This window comes from Crocodylus siamensis, chromosome 8, assembly GCF_052110815.1.
Source record: "Crocodylus siamensis isolate JL-2025a chromosome 8, ASM5211081v1, whole genome shotgun sequence".
Classification (NCBI taxonomy): Eukaryota; Metazoa; Chordata; order Crocodylia; family Crocodylidae; genus Crocodylus; species Crocodylus siamensis.
This window is the reverse complement of record NC_143402.1, coordinates 58,268,922-58,285,155: the sequence shown is the minus strand read 5'-3', so window position 1 is coordinate 58,285,155 and position 16,234 is coordinate 58,268,922. Positions and strand designations below refer to the sequence as shown.

The following is a 16,234-nucleotide window of genomic DNA, read 5'->3' as shown; positions in this document are numbered from 1 at the left end:
TGACTCCGGGTCATTTGCATTTTGCAAGGACGGGCAATTAGCCTCCGGGGGGCACCCCTCCGCACTCCCGCGGTCAAAGGCACCCCCGACTGGCAACCGGGGTCCCTGGCAGCGCCTGCACTGAGGCCCCGAGGGCTCTCCGGCACCCCGCAGGAGTTCCACAACGTCCCTTGTCCCTCCCCGGCCGCCATCGTTATTCGCGCTACCCGACCCTGAATCGCTTCCGGGATCATTGCGGCCTCACGCTCTGAGTCAATCAGGGCCGGGAGGGAGGGGAGTGTGTTCTTCACCAATAAGTGGCCTGGAGGCGGGACCACGATCCCCTCTGAGCCAATGGCCGTTCGCAGCATCCTGCGCCGGGGCCTTCCTCTAGCCAATGGGTGGTGGCGCGTGCAGCAGCGGGGAAGAGGCTGGGGGGAGGTGCCGCGCGCTGGGAAGATGGCGGAGGAGGAGAAGCTGCCTGCGGGCTGGGAGAAGCGCATGAGCCGCAGCTCAGGTACCGCGGCGCAGTCGGGCGCTCGGCCGCGCAGGGCTGTGCCCGGGCGCTGCGGCGGGGGGCCGCGAGGCCGAGGCGGCCTGGGCCCTTGTGGGACTCGGGGGGGCGGGCCGGGGTCAGGTTGCGGGGCCGGGCCGCGCCGCGCCTGATGAGGCTGCCCTTCGTGGCCCCGACAGGGCCCAGACCCGCGGTGCCTCGCTTCTTCCCTCGCCTTTGGGAGGGGAGTGGCCGGGAGCTGCCGGGCGGTGGGAGGGGTTCTGGGCAGGGGCATTTGTCATGGCCGGGGCACGTCGTGGGGCCCCGAGCATGGGGGCGGCTCTGGAAAGAGAGCGCTGATCCCGGAGCCCGGCGGGGTCCAGGCCCCTCCCTTGCCAAGCAGAGGTTTGTCGCTGTTGCCGTGAGACTAGAATTGCCTTTTGCTTCCCCCGGGTGTACAGGGACATGGCTGTTGTTGGGGTTTTTGTCCAGTGATTGCAGTGCCCCAGAGGTCCGTGGGATGCCAGAAGTGCCCACAATTTGTTTAGTCAGGGTTATGAGCTCTTGCCAGCATATGAATGAGTGGCCCTCGTCCTTTGGGTTGGGGACCCTTTACAGCTGGTGTTCCAGCAGTGCTGGGACACTGCTTTAGCTGTCTTGACCTGAGAGCAGTGTCCCCAAACTCTTGGCTGCTCCTGGGAAAGCCTGCCCTTTCCTGATAAAGAAAGGCCTGACTTGTTTTGGAGAAGTGTCTTCAGTTCTAGCCTGCAAAAGTCAGTTCAGGGATTCCTTGTTAGTATAACACCTGGTATAGTTAGAGGTGATTGCCGCTTTGAAAACTGCTGCTGTTAACTGAAGGATCTATTTACTAGGATACTGTTACCCCCTAAATGTGTCTAAATAGATAAGCGGGCAAGGTTCTTCGAGTACATATGATATCTTTTATTATGAAAGATACCACATTTACTCAAAGAACCTTGCCTGTCTATGACCTTAGATCAACACAGCTACAACCAAAAACCCAGTCTAAATAGATGGGGATTTTTGCCGTACTTTATGCTCTCGGTTGCAAGCTAGATTGGAGTGAAACACAATCCCCCCCCATGTCAGAAACTCGGCACCGTTCACCTTCGCTGCAGGGGTAAAATGGGCAGAGTTCCACTATGTCGCTGTGCTGCTTCTGAAGATGTGTTGGTGTCATGTGACTCAGGAAAGCTGCAGGCACTCGCTGCTTCCATAAGAATAATCAGTGCTTTACAAATGAGCCAGCCAGCACTTAAGCTGCAAAGTGTTATTTTGGGAAGGTTTCAAGAGTTTTGACATAGACCCTGATCCCACTTTCACTGAAGTAAAAATGACTTGCCCAACTTTGGAAAGGGAGATGGTGTGAAGAGTCTGGTTTTTGAGTGGAACAGCTGCTTTGCCCAGGGCATCTTTGTTTCTCGCTAGAAACCCTTGGTAGAGAGTTCTAATAGACTGAAATCTGTTATGCTGAGACAGCCTGTTATTATGGGGATGTTAAGTATTCCCTGCATTGATTCTGCAGTGAGCTGACATCCACATTTTCACCCATCTGCAGAAATCCAGAATTTATTTGCTGGGATAAACAAGAGGCAATTGCTGTAGATCTTCTGAAGACCTGGTTTTCTTTTCCCTTTTGTTTCTAGGCCGCGTGTATTACTTCAACCACATTACAAATGCCAGCCAATGGGAGCGCCCCAGCGGAGGTGGGAAAAATGGCCAGGGGGAGCCGGCCAAAGTGCGCTGCTCACATCTTTTGGTGAAACACAACCAGTCCAGAAGGCCCTCATCTTGGAGGCAGGAAAAGATCACACGGACCAAAGATGAGGCACTGGAGCTTATAAATGGCAAGTAAAAGCAGGAGGCAGATTGATGTTATTGTAAGGGAAAGTAATGTTAAGGCCAGAAATGAGCACAGAGATAAGTGGCTTATTGGCCTGAACTCTCTAAGGCAAAGTTTTTTGAGGCAAGTGGTTTGAACATGGACTTTTGTATAGCACAGCCACTTGGAGAAATACTTTTGCTGCATGATTTGCCGATCATGACTAAATGACCTAGGAATAGGACCTGCCCTCCCCCTTCCATCCTCATGCCAGTTTCCCCCTTTGTGTTCTTGTAATGTTGTGTCAGAGGCTTGTTTGTATTTTCTTTGTAAATGTATATTTTTATATTAAAAAATAAAGCAATTTTTTGATGCTAAAACAAGTTCTCCTTAAACATCTTCCTTTTTTTGTTTAATATTTATTTGCCTGTTTGTCCTGGTGGCAGTTACTGTAAATTTTCATGAATCTCTGCCTGGGACTGGACCCCAGGTATAAACATCTTGTGCGCAGCTATTCAAGTAAATTTCTTCAACCTGCCAAATTTCTTCAACCTGCCGTGGTCTTTTGCCTGGTTTGGGAGTGAGGGAATTGCATGCCTTTCCTGCTGTATATGGGACCCATCACAAGATACGTCTTCTTTTTCAGTGCCAGCAATAGTTTCTAACTGTCCTGTTTCCTAATCAGTTAATTTGGGCCTTGTGGGCAGAGTTCTAATTCTGTTTTATTGTTGGCTCTCTTTCTTGAATTTGGTGCAAGGGTCAGAGGATCTGTGGTGAAATTTGTCAGTCTCCTGACTTTGCACCATGGCCTGTGTTCCGATCTGTAGCAGTCAGTCTTGACTTGTTATGAAAATGAGTTAATATTCTGTAAAGTGCTTTGAAGTTGTAGAGCACTTATTATCATATAGTATTACGTTAAAGTTGCTTGTTGCTTCTAAAGGTTCAGAAATAAGGGTGAGGAAAAATGTCTGGCAGCTACCTGGATCCAGTGTCTAATGGAAACAAAAAATGTCACTCAAAATTTGAAAGCCTTTGATGAGGAAATCACCCCACTGAACAACAAGCCTTTGAGCAGCAGTTTGCCTGGGTACTCACCAGCAGATGGTGCCCAATAGCCTTTGAAAGAGATGCTGAATTAATTGCCATGAATGCTGGCATCTTGTCAGGGAAATGCATGTTAAGTCAGTCAAGCTAAATAGGTGTAACCAGGGGCAGTGCAATAGCTGGTTTGGACTCTGGAATCTGAGTGTTGAACCCAAATGCTCATTGGAGTTATGCAGACAGTTGAGAATTCTTTAAAATCTGAATAGCTTGGAATGCTACAACTGAGCTGCAACTAGTCATTTCATAAATGAGGACCTCCTCATCGATTCAGTCTCTTAAGGTGAAATGTACCCAAGTGAAAAGGATCAGCAGAAGAATGGTCTTCCAACTAGGGCTTAAGGGCAACTAAAGCAGTGTGTTAGACCAGTCTTGCCCCTTCCATGGCTTGGGGATGGGGAGCCCAAGGTTTGTGCTGACTCCTCTGCCTGGGGAGAGGGAAATCTCAGTCCCCGGTAACTGACAGCTGGCACATTTGTACCACAGAATCCCTACTTTTTCTGATCAACAATGTAGAACAGCAGTGCCTTTGGCACAATACAAAGCAGATGTTCCTAAATTTGAACCTGAGTGAGAGAAGATTATTAAATTTTAGAGGGAAAAGTTCTCTTGGATGGTGTTATCTATGAAGTGGTGTTTACCTACTTGCCTAGGCTTTCTGTTAGTAGAAGGCCTGTGCTTTGCTTATCTTCCCCTAGACGCCAGAATAACATCCTGAACAAATTAATGTCATCTTTATAACTTTGCTTGGGTGCCCTTCTTTATCTTAGACACAGCAGGTCTTCGTCATCTGATAAGGTTATAAAAAAAGACATTTTAATCTTGTTCTGTCTAAGATGCAGATGTAATTTTTATTTTTAAAGTGATTTAAAATTTTTTTTTTTAGTAAGCGCCAGATTGACAGCCCTGGAGACTAAAGTCAGATAATTTTTATGTTTAGCAATCTTTTTTTCCTTTGTGGCACCTGAGGATGCTAGAGATGTGATTAAAACTTATTTCATGTAAACGTCCTGCTGTGTTCTTGATAAAGTCCATTAGGGATTCATTCATTCATCACTTTTATTATCATTGTATTTTTGTCTTGGCAGAATGAAATGCCACGATCAAAAAAAAAATCTTTCTGCCAACCCCCCCATCTGTCCTTGATAAACACTATTCCCCAGAAAGGTCACAGGGAACATCCACACTAATGCATATTTTATGTAGGCTTTCTGTGTTTTACTTGCTCCAAAAAGGTGAGATGGTATACTGATACTGTTGATTGGAAAAGATCCAAGCCTGAGCATAACAAAATTATAAAGTTTCTTAAAAAAAAAAATAAAAGCTTAACATCCATTGCCTGGATGCACAGCTTAGCTTCACTGGAGTTTTTGACAAACAGTTAGGCATCATTGAACTTCTCTGAGCAGATGCACTGTACCTGATGAATGTAATTATAGCACAGAATTGTTTAAGTAGATCTCAAGGGAGGCATTTGTTTGACAGACGCAGCACCACACATTCTCATGTTTTGTTTAGAGAGCAGTTATGTTTAGGATATTTCCTTCAGAATCTTTAACTCTGGTATTAATGTTTTATGCAATAAGAATCTGAGATTGGAATTTAAGGGGAGTGTTTTGTTATAGTCTCCTGTCCTTGGAGAATGCAGGGAAGGTTAACGTTTTAGAAAGGTGAAACTGAGCTAGCATCAAATATTTTGCTTGCGGCTCTCCAGTTATAAGGGAAGCAGACTGGAGATGACGAGGGAAAGGTGGTGGTTTTAATGCATTCTAGTCTGTTATGTTACAGTGGGTGAAGAAAATTTAGGTTTTTGCTTTATTTGATTTGTTCCATATCATTGCTAAGGGTCCCATTCTATAAGGCACTGTGTAGATGCATGGTGACAGCAGGAAGGGAGGGCCTCCTGGATCACTGACTTGAGTCCCTTGCTATCACAAGCAACCATAGCATCAACTCCATTCATAAGCTGCTCAATCTGTATGCTAAAAACAATCTCTCTTTTTTGTGCTTCCTTCTGTTCTTGTTGAGGTGGGGTGCATTCCAGAACCTCACTCCTCGGATGACTAGACAGCTGCTTCAAGCCTAAACTTCTTCATGGCTAGTTTATACCCATTTGTTTTTGTACCAATATTGTTGAAATAACTCTTCTCCCTCCCGGGTGAGAGCCCCCTGATGTATTTACATAGAGCAGTTGCACTCCCTCTCTCTTTGTTTGGCTAGGCTGAACAAGCCAAGGTTTTTCTCTCCTCTTCCAAGATCATTTCCATAGCCCTCCCCCACACATTTTTCAGTCTCAATTCCTCTTTTGAGTGTTGCTGATCAGAAGTGCGCACAGTGTTCTAGATGAGGGCTCACCCCTGCCTTGTACTAATATGCCTGGTCTGTAATGAAAATCACTTGCAGCCTAGGACTGTGTTTGCCTATTTCACAGCTACATTGTTTTGATGGCTCAGTCCATCCTGTGATAAGTGGGAATACTCAGGGCTGCCTTCCTCTTTTCCCATCTGATAAGCTTCTGGTTGATAGCAGGAATTCATGCATTTTATGTTGCTAAGTTTCACTTCATTTTTCTTATCCTGGTCCTCAAAACTAGCCAGGTCTGGATGTGATTCTGAGCTTCTGTATTGACAGTGTCATCAGTAGTTTCCATTAGTATGCTCTTCCTTTCTACTTAAAGGTCATTAATGAAAACATTATTCAAGGTCATTCCCGCAACCAAGAAACTCCATTAGGAACTACCATTCCAGCCTGATCCTTGTTCTTCAGTCCATCATTTCTTTCTCACCTTGCAAATTTGTGGTAGTCGCCTTTGTCTCCAGTGTAACTCATTTCTCACATGGCATTGTATGAAGTGCTTTACTGCAGTCTGGTATCTGTCCTGAAGAATTTGTTCTAAATAATCCTTTCATAGTTATAATCCTCTTCTATGCCCTTGAGAGCTGAGACACAGGGAGTAAGTATATTACCCAAGGCTGCACAAGGTGTCTCTTCCAGAATAAGGAGCTGACCCCAGTCTTGTGTCCAAGAAGCATCCATCCAGTTGGCAAGTAGGTTTTGTGCCTGAGCTAGTCAAATTAGCAAAGCTGTAATTACCAAGCTCCATTTCCCTGTGCCAGGTTGATTGGTTTCAGTTCGCTGGCTTGTGAAATTCATTTTTAACAGCCTCACAGCCTGAAAGCTGTTAACATGAAGGTCATGGTACAGTCACACAACTCATAGGAGTATAGGGCTGGATTTGGCTTCCTGGGCTGTAGAGTCCAGTTCCCTGTATTTGCAGGGAATTGCTAGCTCAAGCAATCCCTAAAAATTGCCATTTCAGCTTGGGGCTCCTCTTACTTCAGGGATTTTCTAAATGAGTTCCTGACTTAAGGATTTCCTGGTATTTCTTGGTGTGACCAGGAGTGACACACTCACTGATGTGGCTGGGATTGTGCTTGCAACTAAACATGCATTTAGGGTGATGCAAATAAGTGTTTTAGATAAACTCCCTTTTTACAGCAAACCTATTGGGCAAATACACTGTGTGCACTCCAGACAGCTTAGTTTAATCGGATAACAATATCCGTTTCTCCTTAAAATGGGCGGGGTGGAGAGGAGGCAAATGTGAAGAGAAGTTTTCTGCCCAGATACAAGCTATGAAGTAAGCTGCTTTTTGATGGACCTCTTGCTTTTGATCTTGCACGAATCTTCAAATTGACTCTGAGAGAGAGAAGTAGGTCTAGAAAGGACTTCTAGAGTTCATCTGCTCCAAAACCAAAATATGAATACATAGCTATGATGCATAGATGGCTTTCTGTGGGCTCTGTTTATTTCTTTCCCCCATCTCTAAGTAATGTACTTAGTTCAGTCAGCATGACTAAGATATGCATAAACCCCTTAACTGAACGATGCTGCTTCCAGTACAGCTAGTGCTTTTGAACTGAAGCAAATAATCTGATCCCTTTTGAAGAATGGAGGTAAACTTCAGTTGCTTGTAATTATAGTCAAAGGACCTGTACGTCCCCTGTTCTGTTTTCCCCTCTCCTCACCCCCCCCCCCCCACCCTTAGCCAGATCCAGTCCCCTTTTTCTTCTCTGCATTCCTATTTGGTCTTAGCACTTTTCCTACTGTCCTCAGTTCTATGACTAGTTAGCCCAGTAAGAGAGAGAGACTTTTTCACTAAATCCCTTGCATAACTGCACACATTAGGGCACTGGCAGTTGCTGCCATTGAAAGGTTCCAATTGATTGAATGTTGAGGAAGAAAGATGTGCTGTAGCAAAAATAAATCCAGAGACTTCTAAAAATAAAAATTGGTGTATTGTGCTCGATTTCACCCTGAGGAAGACAGTGTCATACTGGGAGCTACTTGGAAGAAATCTGCCCTAAAATTACAGCAACTGTAATTTGCTGTATGATGTAATTTGCTGTAATGAAGATCATATGAAAATCGATCTTCCTTTTTTCAGCTCATAAAAATAGGTGAGCTTAGTCAAACAGACTAAGATTCTTACTGGCATTGAACAAAATCTGAGAAAGAGAGTGCGCGCGTGTGTGTGTATACAGTGGCTTGGGAATTGTTGGTGTAACTGTGTGTGAATGACTGGTAATCTTGACCATCCTGCTTGCTTACTGTGATGCCTCAGTCAAGGATCACAACTGCCCCATGTTTGCATGCACTTCTGGGGTTTTGAGAACTCACTGAAGACAGGTCTGTGTGGTCTTCCGTGTAAAATGAGGACGTTAAATCTATCAACATCTTAAAATTCTGACCAAGTGCTTTAAGCCTGAGAGAGTTAAATGTAGAGTGCAGTAACCTGCTGCACACCTGTGGCAAAGCAGAAATTGCCACTTTGGCTATGGAGGCCAGAACTCCTTCCACAAACTTTCCTTTCCGAGTGGTACTTGTATTTGCATCTTTGTCCTGCTTAAGAAACAGCTGTCAAGGCTCTGCACATCTCTGCTGCATACACTTACTGTTATCACAGCTAGTTTGAAGCTCCCCTGTTTCACCTCGAATTGTTCTGTGTTCTCCCACTTGTCACTGGCTGTATGACCTTACTCTCTTCCTTTACCACCAATTTCTTCCATCATCCCTCCAATTTTGATCTTGTATAGTGGGTTTGCTGGATGGTTGTGCATGTGACCTGTTGAGTTGGTCTTTAAGCGGCCCATCCCCTGATAGGCTCTGGAAAATGCCATGCATGCTTCTGTGTACAGTTCCATATCAAAGAAATCACAGTGGCATTTGTTTTCTGTGTCAGTGCAGTTAAACTGTGAAAATACTTACTGATGGAGGAGCACTTCTAGAGCCATGCTTAGGAGTAAGTGGCACTGAAACCGGCTTGGAAACTCTTGTTCTCTCCTCCAACTTCATCACTTCTAAGGGTGCCCTCTTCCACTCTGAACATCCCCAAATGCATTCAAAGTACGTCATGGTGACTGTGCACATACATGCTCAGATAGGGCTTTTCCACTTGCTGTATTTGGACAGTGAACATAACCATCCTGAAATTTAGTGTCCAGGTGCCCACCTTGTGAGAGGAGTCCAAATGCTCAGTCTACATTGCTCAGATAAGTTACCTTCACTGAGAAATTCAGCTTCTGATGCTGGAAGGCTAAACAGCATCCTGTACTTGGAGAGCTTTAAGAAAACCAGCAGCCATCTAACTTCTATGTGCAGCTTGCCATATAGTTCTGAAGACTTCACCAGGTGTTAGCGCCCATCTGAAGTGCTACACTTCCCTTTACATAGCAGCTGCTGCCTTCAATGATTCTCTTCAGAGATGAAAGAGGGGACTGTGCTGGGGAAAAACTGGGGAAAGTCAGGCTTCTTTGATCCGAACCTTAGCTTGCTTGCTTGCTGTTGCTTTTGTGAGCATTGCTTGTCCCAGAAGTCGGGCAGTGCTGCTGTCTTCATTGTATGGAAGTGGGGAGTGACACCCGGGAGACCCAGCCCTGGGAGTGTGTGACTCACAAGGGAAATAAACGCAGCACTTAAAGGGTAGTACTGGACTGTCCAGGTAATGTGTGCAATAGTTTTCCTGGTGGAAATATTGGCAGTCCATTTTGAGGAGTCATTGGAGGAAAGCGCTAGGCTGAGCCTAGTGAGATGTTATTGCTTCCAGTGCCTCTGATTTCCAGTGACTGAGTGCACAGCAGAACTACACATGGTCTAAAGCAGTCTTCCTTTTTTTTTTCCAACTAGGGTACTGGGAGATCCCCTTAAAGGATGCTGTACACTATTAGCACTGCTAGATATACAAACATGTGCATGTAATTCACAGAGTAAACCTGGAGATTACAAACAGGAATTCATGATGTCAAAAACATCCCTGCCCTGGTGTGGCCTTCCTGAGCTCTTTGCAGAAATCATAGTCCTAGTGCTTAGGGTCAGAATGGACCTAAACAGATCATCAGATCTGACCCCGTGCCCCAGGCAGGAATGGGTGCCGGGGTCATATCACCCCAGCCAAATATACATCCCTGCTCCTCTTGAAGACCCCAAGGTAGGAGAGAGTACCACCTCTCTTGGGAGCCCATTCCAGAGCCTGGCAGCCCCAACTAAAATAATGCCTCCTGATGTTCAACCTGAACCTCCCTCTAACTATTCTCTCTAACAAGAAGAACTATTCTATTCTTTTCCTGAAGTCAGAAAATAGTGAAAGCAAAGAGCTGGCATTTTCTGAGGGAGGGGGTGCTTGAGTTTAATGAGGCGTGCCCTTTGTTTAAAAGGATTGAGAACTACTGCTCTAAGCTTTTCATACTCACACCCTTTGCTCAGATTAATGATTTTGGAGCCATTAAATACAGGCTGTTGTGGCAATATTCAGAGATGTGTCTGAAACTGGGTGCTCTGCTTGTCTTTGACTAAATGCTGTTGATGCCCCATGTTGACAGCCTGCACCCTCTGAAGTCGGTCAAACACTGTTAAGAGGCCAGTCTGAAGGAGTGATCTGAAAGATGAAGAGAGTTCTAGTTTTTCTTGTTTCATGGATAGAAAGGCAAATTGATGTAGGTGCTGGCAGTACTAAGCTACATAGTAAAATAAAGTGTGTGTAGATATTTTAAAGGCCCCACATCTTTCTCAATTTTTTGCTTATTTAGCTGAAAATTTTATGCTTGGCCTCTTTTCTTCCAAGGGTGAATCTCTTTTTGAACAAACATTCTTGGCTTTTGGAGGAGAGCAATGAGTTTGTATGCTTAAAAGAACAGCCCTCCTTGCAGTGAACAGCTTGCAGTGAAATGGCCGGACATGAAGAAGATTGGAATGTGCTTGGGGAAAAAAAACACTTGATGAGAAGTGCTTTTGAGTGTTGTGATGGAAGTTAATTTTGACTTGATTTAAATCAAGTGCTTTGAAAGCTTCACTTCTCGCGTGCGCTGCACTTTGCAATGTAGACTGCTGTGCATGCTTGGCTGAGTAGTGAAAAGGCATCTGAGGTGAGAGTTGCTGGGAGATGGGTCCAGTAGCTGCCGGTTGTAGAACTGGGGCGCAGTGAGTGAAATTGGGGAAGTAACTCTACTGAAACCCTGTTTGTGGCATGTCTGATAAATGACTGTCAGGGGCTTGTCTGGAGTGCACAGTGCAGCCAGTAAAAGGCACTCCATGAGCATCTGTGAAATGGTAATTACGTGATCAGCTACATTGTAATGCAAACACGCTAGGTGGCAGAGTCATACTGGCATGCACAGCTTGGCTGTGGCTCTGTGCAGCAGCAGGCCGCTGTTTGGCAGTAAAAGCAATGGAAGAGGAAAACCTTGAGCTGCTGTGCTAATTCCTTGGATCTGTGGCACTTTTGCAGTGGTGTTTTCTGCCTCTTGTTGAAGGGTGCTGGGACAAAGGGGTCTCTGAGATGCCATGCAGAGCAAAAGCAGCACCTTTGAAACATGCCTCAGTAATGAATATTCCTTTTTAAATTTGTCCTCCCTTCTCTTTATAAACGTTCCCCTCCCTTGGCCCTGTTCTTTGCTCTAATGGCTAAATGCTGTCTCTGTCAACAGGCTACATCCAGAAGATTAAATCGGGAGAAGAGGACTTTGAATCTCTGGCTTCCCAATTCAGTGACTGCAGCTCAGCGAAAGCAGGAGGTGACCTGGGTGCTTTTGGGAGAGGTAGGTCTGGCTTGGTATGGCCTTACATATACAAGACTGAGATTACAGGGCCGATGCTGACTTTGCTAGCAGGGGGTGGGGATTAATAATATGTCCCTCTGCTGAGGAATGAATGTGAAAATGGATTTGTGCGTTAGGTAGCCTGCTGTGCAGAAAATGTAGTTTGCTGCTTAGAAGTTAAACCAATTAAGAATGCCGCCATAATATTATTCTAGGCAGAGAGGATGGTACACAGACGTCCTTTATGAAATTGGCTTTTTCTTTTAGAAAAAAGATTTTTTTTCTAGCCACAGTGAATAGAAACCCAGTTGCTTAGTGTAGCAGACCATGAAAAAAGAGGAAATGGGTAAATTTTGCTAATAGCAAACCAGATAAATAAAGTGCTCTAATCTCAAATGAGGAAGCTATTAACAAATTGTGAAAGTGGGTACAGTTCATAGCCAACCCACAATAATGTTGCTGGTGAGGGAATTCATTACAGAATTGCTGATCTGCATTGCAAGGGAATGATTGCAAGAAACTTCTCTCAATGTGTGCTTATTAACAGGGGACTTGTTAGGGCACATGAAACAAGTGTTGTCTGAAATTTAGAAAGGAGACTGAGCAACTGTGGGACAGCGATTCTCAAATCATTTGACTGTTTGGTGTGGCACACAGCTTCATTGTCTAGTGAGTAGAACAAAGTAATGAGATTATGCAAATATAGCTACAGTACCTGAAAAGAATGAATCAAAAAAAGTATGTAATTGACTGGTGCCTGCCTTGCACATTTTAACTGGAGTAAGTCTAGAAATCTGTAGTCAAATATGGTGTTTTTTGTCTCTTGAAAACCTGTGCCCTTAAGTCATAGGAGCTGGAAACAGACCCAAAAGAGCAGAGTCTAGGGAGAGCTGTCGTCAGACTGAAATGGTGAGAAGGGATCCGCTGCATTTAGAGTGGTGGGGACCTCACTTCAAGCTTATTTTCAGGGCTAGTGGGATGAGGAGCATTTTAGATTCCTGCCTGGTAGCAAAAGTGCAAATCTTGCTGTGGGACTGTCCTCTAGAGTTATACAAGGATGTTAGAGTGTCAGACAGTGCACAGGACACTACATAATTGGTAATACAAATGCAAAAGGGTCCAGGGTAGCATAGGAGAAAATGCCTCATTAAAGGGGTTAAAATAGATGTGAGTGACTGCCTCAGAGTCAGGGTTGGAAGGCACCTTCTGAGTAACCAAGTCTGACTTCTGCTACTTCAGGCAGCCCCCAGATTGTAGTGACTGAAGCTGTCTTCAGAAACCTAATTCTTGATTTTTGGGGTTCCCCCCTCCCACTGAACTATTGTTCTTAATTGCTGTTATACTTAGGGATTTAATTTGTACCCCAGTCAAATGATATTTGAGGAAGAAAAGACTTCCTTTTAGAGAGTCCCTTGCACAATGGCATTTTATGGATTCTTATACAATGAAACACCCATTAATCTTGGGTTGCTGTGACTGCTATTTTGAGTTCATTTGGAAACTGTCAGTTCATTGTGGTCCTTTGTGACTTATGGAAAGAGATTTCTCCTGATTTAAGCAAAAAGCAAAGAAATGTTGCAAGAACCTGTCTCCACTAGATGACACTAGAACTACGAGTGGCTGCTCTGCTTTCGAGATGTCATGCTCAGTCTCTATCTTTGCCTCTGCTCTCATTGGGCCGCAAACATAATTTATTAGATCTATGAGTACTGGTTACTTTAGAGGTGAAACTGATAAAACATTCCAATTTATCTTTTTGAAAAACTGCAAGTAATTGACACTTTTGCTTTTCGGAAGATTATTCTGGTGCAGCAGAGAAGCTATTTTCTTGTCTGAAATAAAAATACTAGGCTACTACCAGAAATAAAATACAGTCTGAAGGGGAAGGGTTTTTACTGTGCAGTTCTCAGTCAGAGCAGCAAGTGCAGCTGGTCTTATAATGAAAATAAGTGGGACAGGCGAGCATTCTGCCTTTCCTACCAATTAATCGAACTACAAAATTAAGGTGCGAAGCAGAACTCTGGAAAGTCCTATATATCAAGTCCCTTCAGCAATAAACTGAGCTTTTTGTGAAGGGGAAAATATCTAGCTGAAGCTATTAGGACTAATCCAGAAAGGGAGGAATTGAGCCTTCATGGTATCTTGCTGCCTTGCTAGAGAAATGGGTATGGATGGATTTAGTGCCTAAAGTAAAATATAAATTCCAGAGCAGCTCCTCTGCTACATGTGCTGCATCTAGGATGTATGCCTTGTGCAGCGGCTGGAAAGCTTTAGTTCCTGAAGAGATTAGTATATCACTGAAATGTCTGCTTGGGAAAAAAAGGAGTCTGTCGACAATCCATCCGTCACGCTGTCTGTGAGCTTTCTGTAGCTGTCTTCTAATGTGCGGTAGAGTCCAGAGCTGCAGCACTGTCTTGAAACTGAGACAAGGGTCATAAACTTACAGGAGATTTATGTTGTGTTTTTGGCAAGAGGCTGATCTGTATCTTTTCAGGTGTCTCAAGGCAGATGCCAGCAGTGTGAAGCACAGGGAGCAATGGCTCTGTACGTGCCATGAGGCTTCATTGCCTCTTGGTCCCTGCTGACCAGCAGTTCATCCTTCTGCTGAAGCATTTGGTGCATGTCCCACGAGACAGACATGCTGGGAGCAGCCACACCTCATTGTTGCAGCAGTTTCTCTGCTCTGACTTCTGGTTGAAGTAAATTGAACCAAGATCCTGTTCCTTTTGAACCCTTTCTAGCAGACAGGTTGCTTCCTTCTTGGCTCGCATTCTGACTGAACACTTATCGCTGCCTGTTCTTTCTGGCGTGCTGCAGAATTGCTTTAGTTTTCCTGCTTGGTATTCCTTGCACAGGGGCCACCGTAGCATCACATCTGGCTTCCTAAAGCCTCAGTTGCTAAACTGCCAGGAAGTCAGTGACTTGGAGACCTAAGCAGTAAGTGTGCTCTTTATCTAGGTCATGACATTACCCACGCGTGCCGTGTAAATTATTTAGTGCAACTAGTAATGCACACCACATCTCTCCCCTTGGTGTGCCTTAAGGGCATCCAAGACGGAAAGACTGACATCACTTGTGCCAGTGAATTTGCTGAACCGATTTCCTCTGCCTTTGAGTCTCCCTGCTTTTTGAAACACTTTTTCCTTCTAGCAGCAATGTTTACGGGGTTTGAACAAAAGCCCTGTATCTGAGTCATGAGTGTAAGAGATGGTGTGGAGTGCCTTCAGGGAACAGATGGAAATGAATGCCCCCTGCCAGTTATTAATTGGTGACTTTGCTGCTTGCCTGGAGGCCATGTTTGTTTGAGGCTGGTTTGTTCAGAGAGGTCTCTGACTCTTTCCTGGCTTAATTGAACTTTCTCATTGCTGCTCTCTGCAGGTCAGATGCAGAAACCTTTTGAAGATGCCTCATTTGCGCTGAGGCCTGGCGAGATGAGCGGACCAGTTTTCACAGATTCAGGGATCCACATCATCCTCCGCACAGAATGAAGTGCCTTGGTGACAATGTAGAAAGGAAAGGGCGAGGGGAAGAAAGGAAAAATCTACGCCAACCCTGCACTCTCCCGAACGAACTTCATATACAGTTTAAAAAAAAAAGCTCATTTCATATCTCAATACTTTCTGTGGCACCTGACACAATGTTTTCCACCTGTAGAGATGCATGGTTAGCCAAGGATGATAATGCAATCAAAATAAGACAGTAGCATCTTTCATGAGCAGAGAGAATGTTAAATTTTTCTGGCATGCCACAGCTGCTTGAGTTTTTTATTGACAATTCCTCAGTTTAGGAGATGTGTCAATGCTAAAGGTCACACTTCAATGCTTCTCATATCCACCTTATTAAAGATACAGAGTATTTATTACAGTACTGCACTGATGGTGGCAAAATTGACTTGTGAGCTCTGGCGTTAGGATGGAATGAAATCCCCACCCAGCTTCCCTGCATATTTGTTTAAAAAAAAATCCAGAATAAATGGCATTTGGTCTGCAGCCAGCTCATTTGTTCACAGAACTGATCTGTTAAAGTTATTTAAAAATTGACCTTAAGACACCAAGCAAAGAGCTAGACTGGTCCAGTTCAGCCAGTCTCTTGTGCCTGCCTGTAGCTACCCTTCATGCAGCTGTCCATATGTCCTGCCGCACGATGGTACTTGGAGCTCCCTCCACCTCTGCCATTTCATTGACTTAAAACTTGAAGATGCCTTTTGGTTGTAAGGATAAACAGAAGAGGTTATTGGGCAGTAGTTACAGTGTAGGAAGGTCTCTAGCCAGTTAAACACAGGATGCTGTGTGTTAATCATCCCAGCATGAGATCACTCCATCATTGAGATATGAGTGCCATTCTGTAGGAGGGACTGTAATATGGGATTCCAGTCTAGAGAGAAGGCTGTTTTCCTCAAGCTTCTTTTTATCCACTTGTGGTTAAACACTGTAAGTCATTGTTTCCAGTTACATTGCATTGCTTATGTTTAGTAAAATAACAGAAAAAAAATCCCAGCTTTGGTCCAGTGCAAACAAGCTATATAGTTCCAATTCTCTTAAGCAGAAAATAAAGCCCTCTCCAATTAAACATTTCAGATGCTCTGGCATTGATTATTTCCCCTCTCACTGTAAAGATCTCTTTCTTCCTGTTTAAAAAACAAAACCAACCCGTATGCAGCATGCATAGAGAAGACTGTCTGATTTGGTCATAAAATGGAAATGTGACTCCTCTGGGATCAAAAAA

The 16,234-nt window shown here is 44.5% G+C and overlaps 1 protein-coding gene across 1 annotated transcript; it reads left to right on the top strand.

Annotated features, from left to right (window-relative positions):
• The first annotated feature begins 366 nt into the window (after positions 1 to 366).
• On the top strand, positions 367 to 16,078 carry PIN1 (peptidylprolyl cis/trans isomerase, NIMA-interacting 1). The gene is made up of 4 exons (XM_090059249.1): positions 367 to 496; positions 2,140 to 2,340; positions 11,399 to 11,509; positions 14,888 to 16,078. The coding sequence occupies exons 1-4, from the start codon at positions 439 to 441 to the stop codon at positions 14,995 to 14,997; spliced, it is 480 nt and encodes a 159-aa protein (XP_089915375.1). The 5' UTR covers positions 367 to 438; the 3' UTR covers positions 14,998 to 16,078.
• Positions 16,079 to 16,234: the final 156 nt, after the last annotated feature.

Bases quoted from the DNA above. Each gene is read 5' to 3' on its own strand.
- PIN1 (XM_090059249.1), top strand. From the start codon at position 439: ATGGCGGAGGAGGAGAAGCTGCCTGCGGGCTGGGAGAAGCGCATGAGC. The intron at 497-2,139 runs GTACCGCGGCGC...TTTTGTTTCTAG, and splicing joins GCGCATGAGCCGCAGCTCAG to GCCGCGTGTATTACTTCAAC. The intron at 11,510-14,887 runs GTAGGTCTGGCT...TGCTCTCTGCAG, and splicing joins CCTGGGTGCTTTTGGGAGAG to GTCAGATGCAGAAACCTTTT.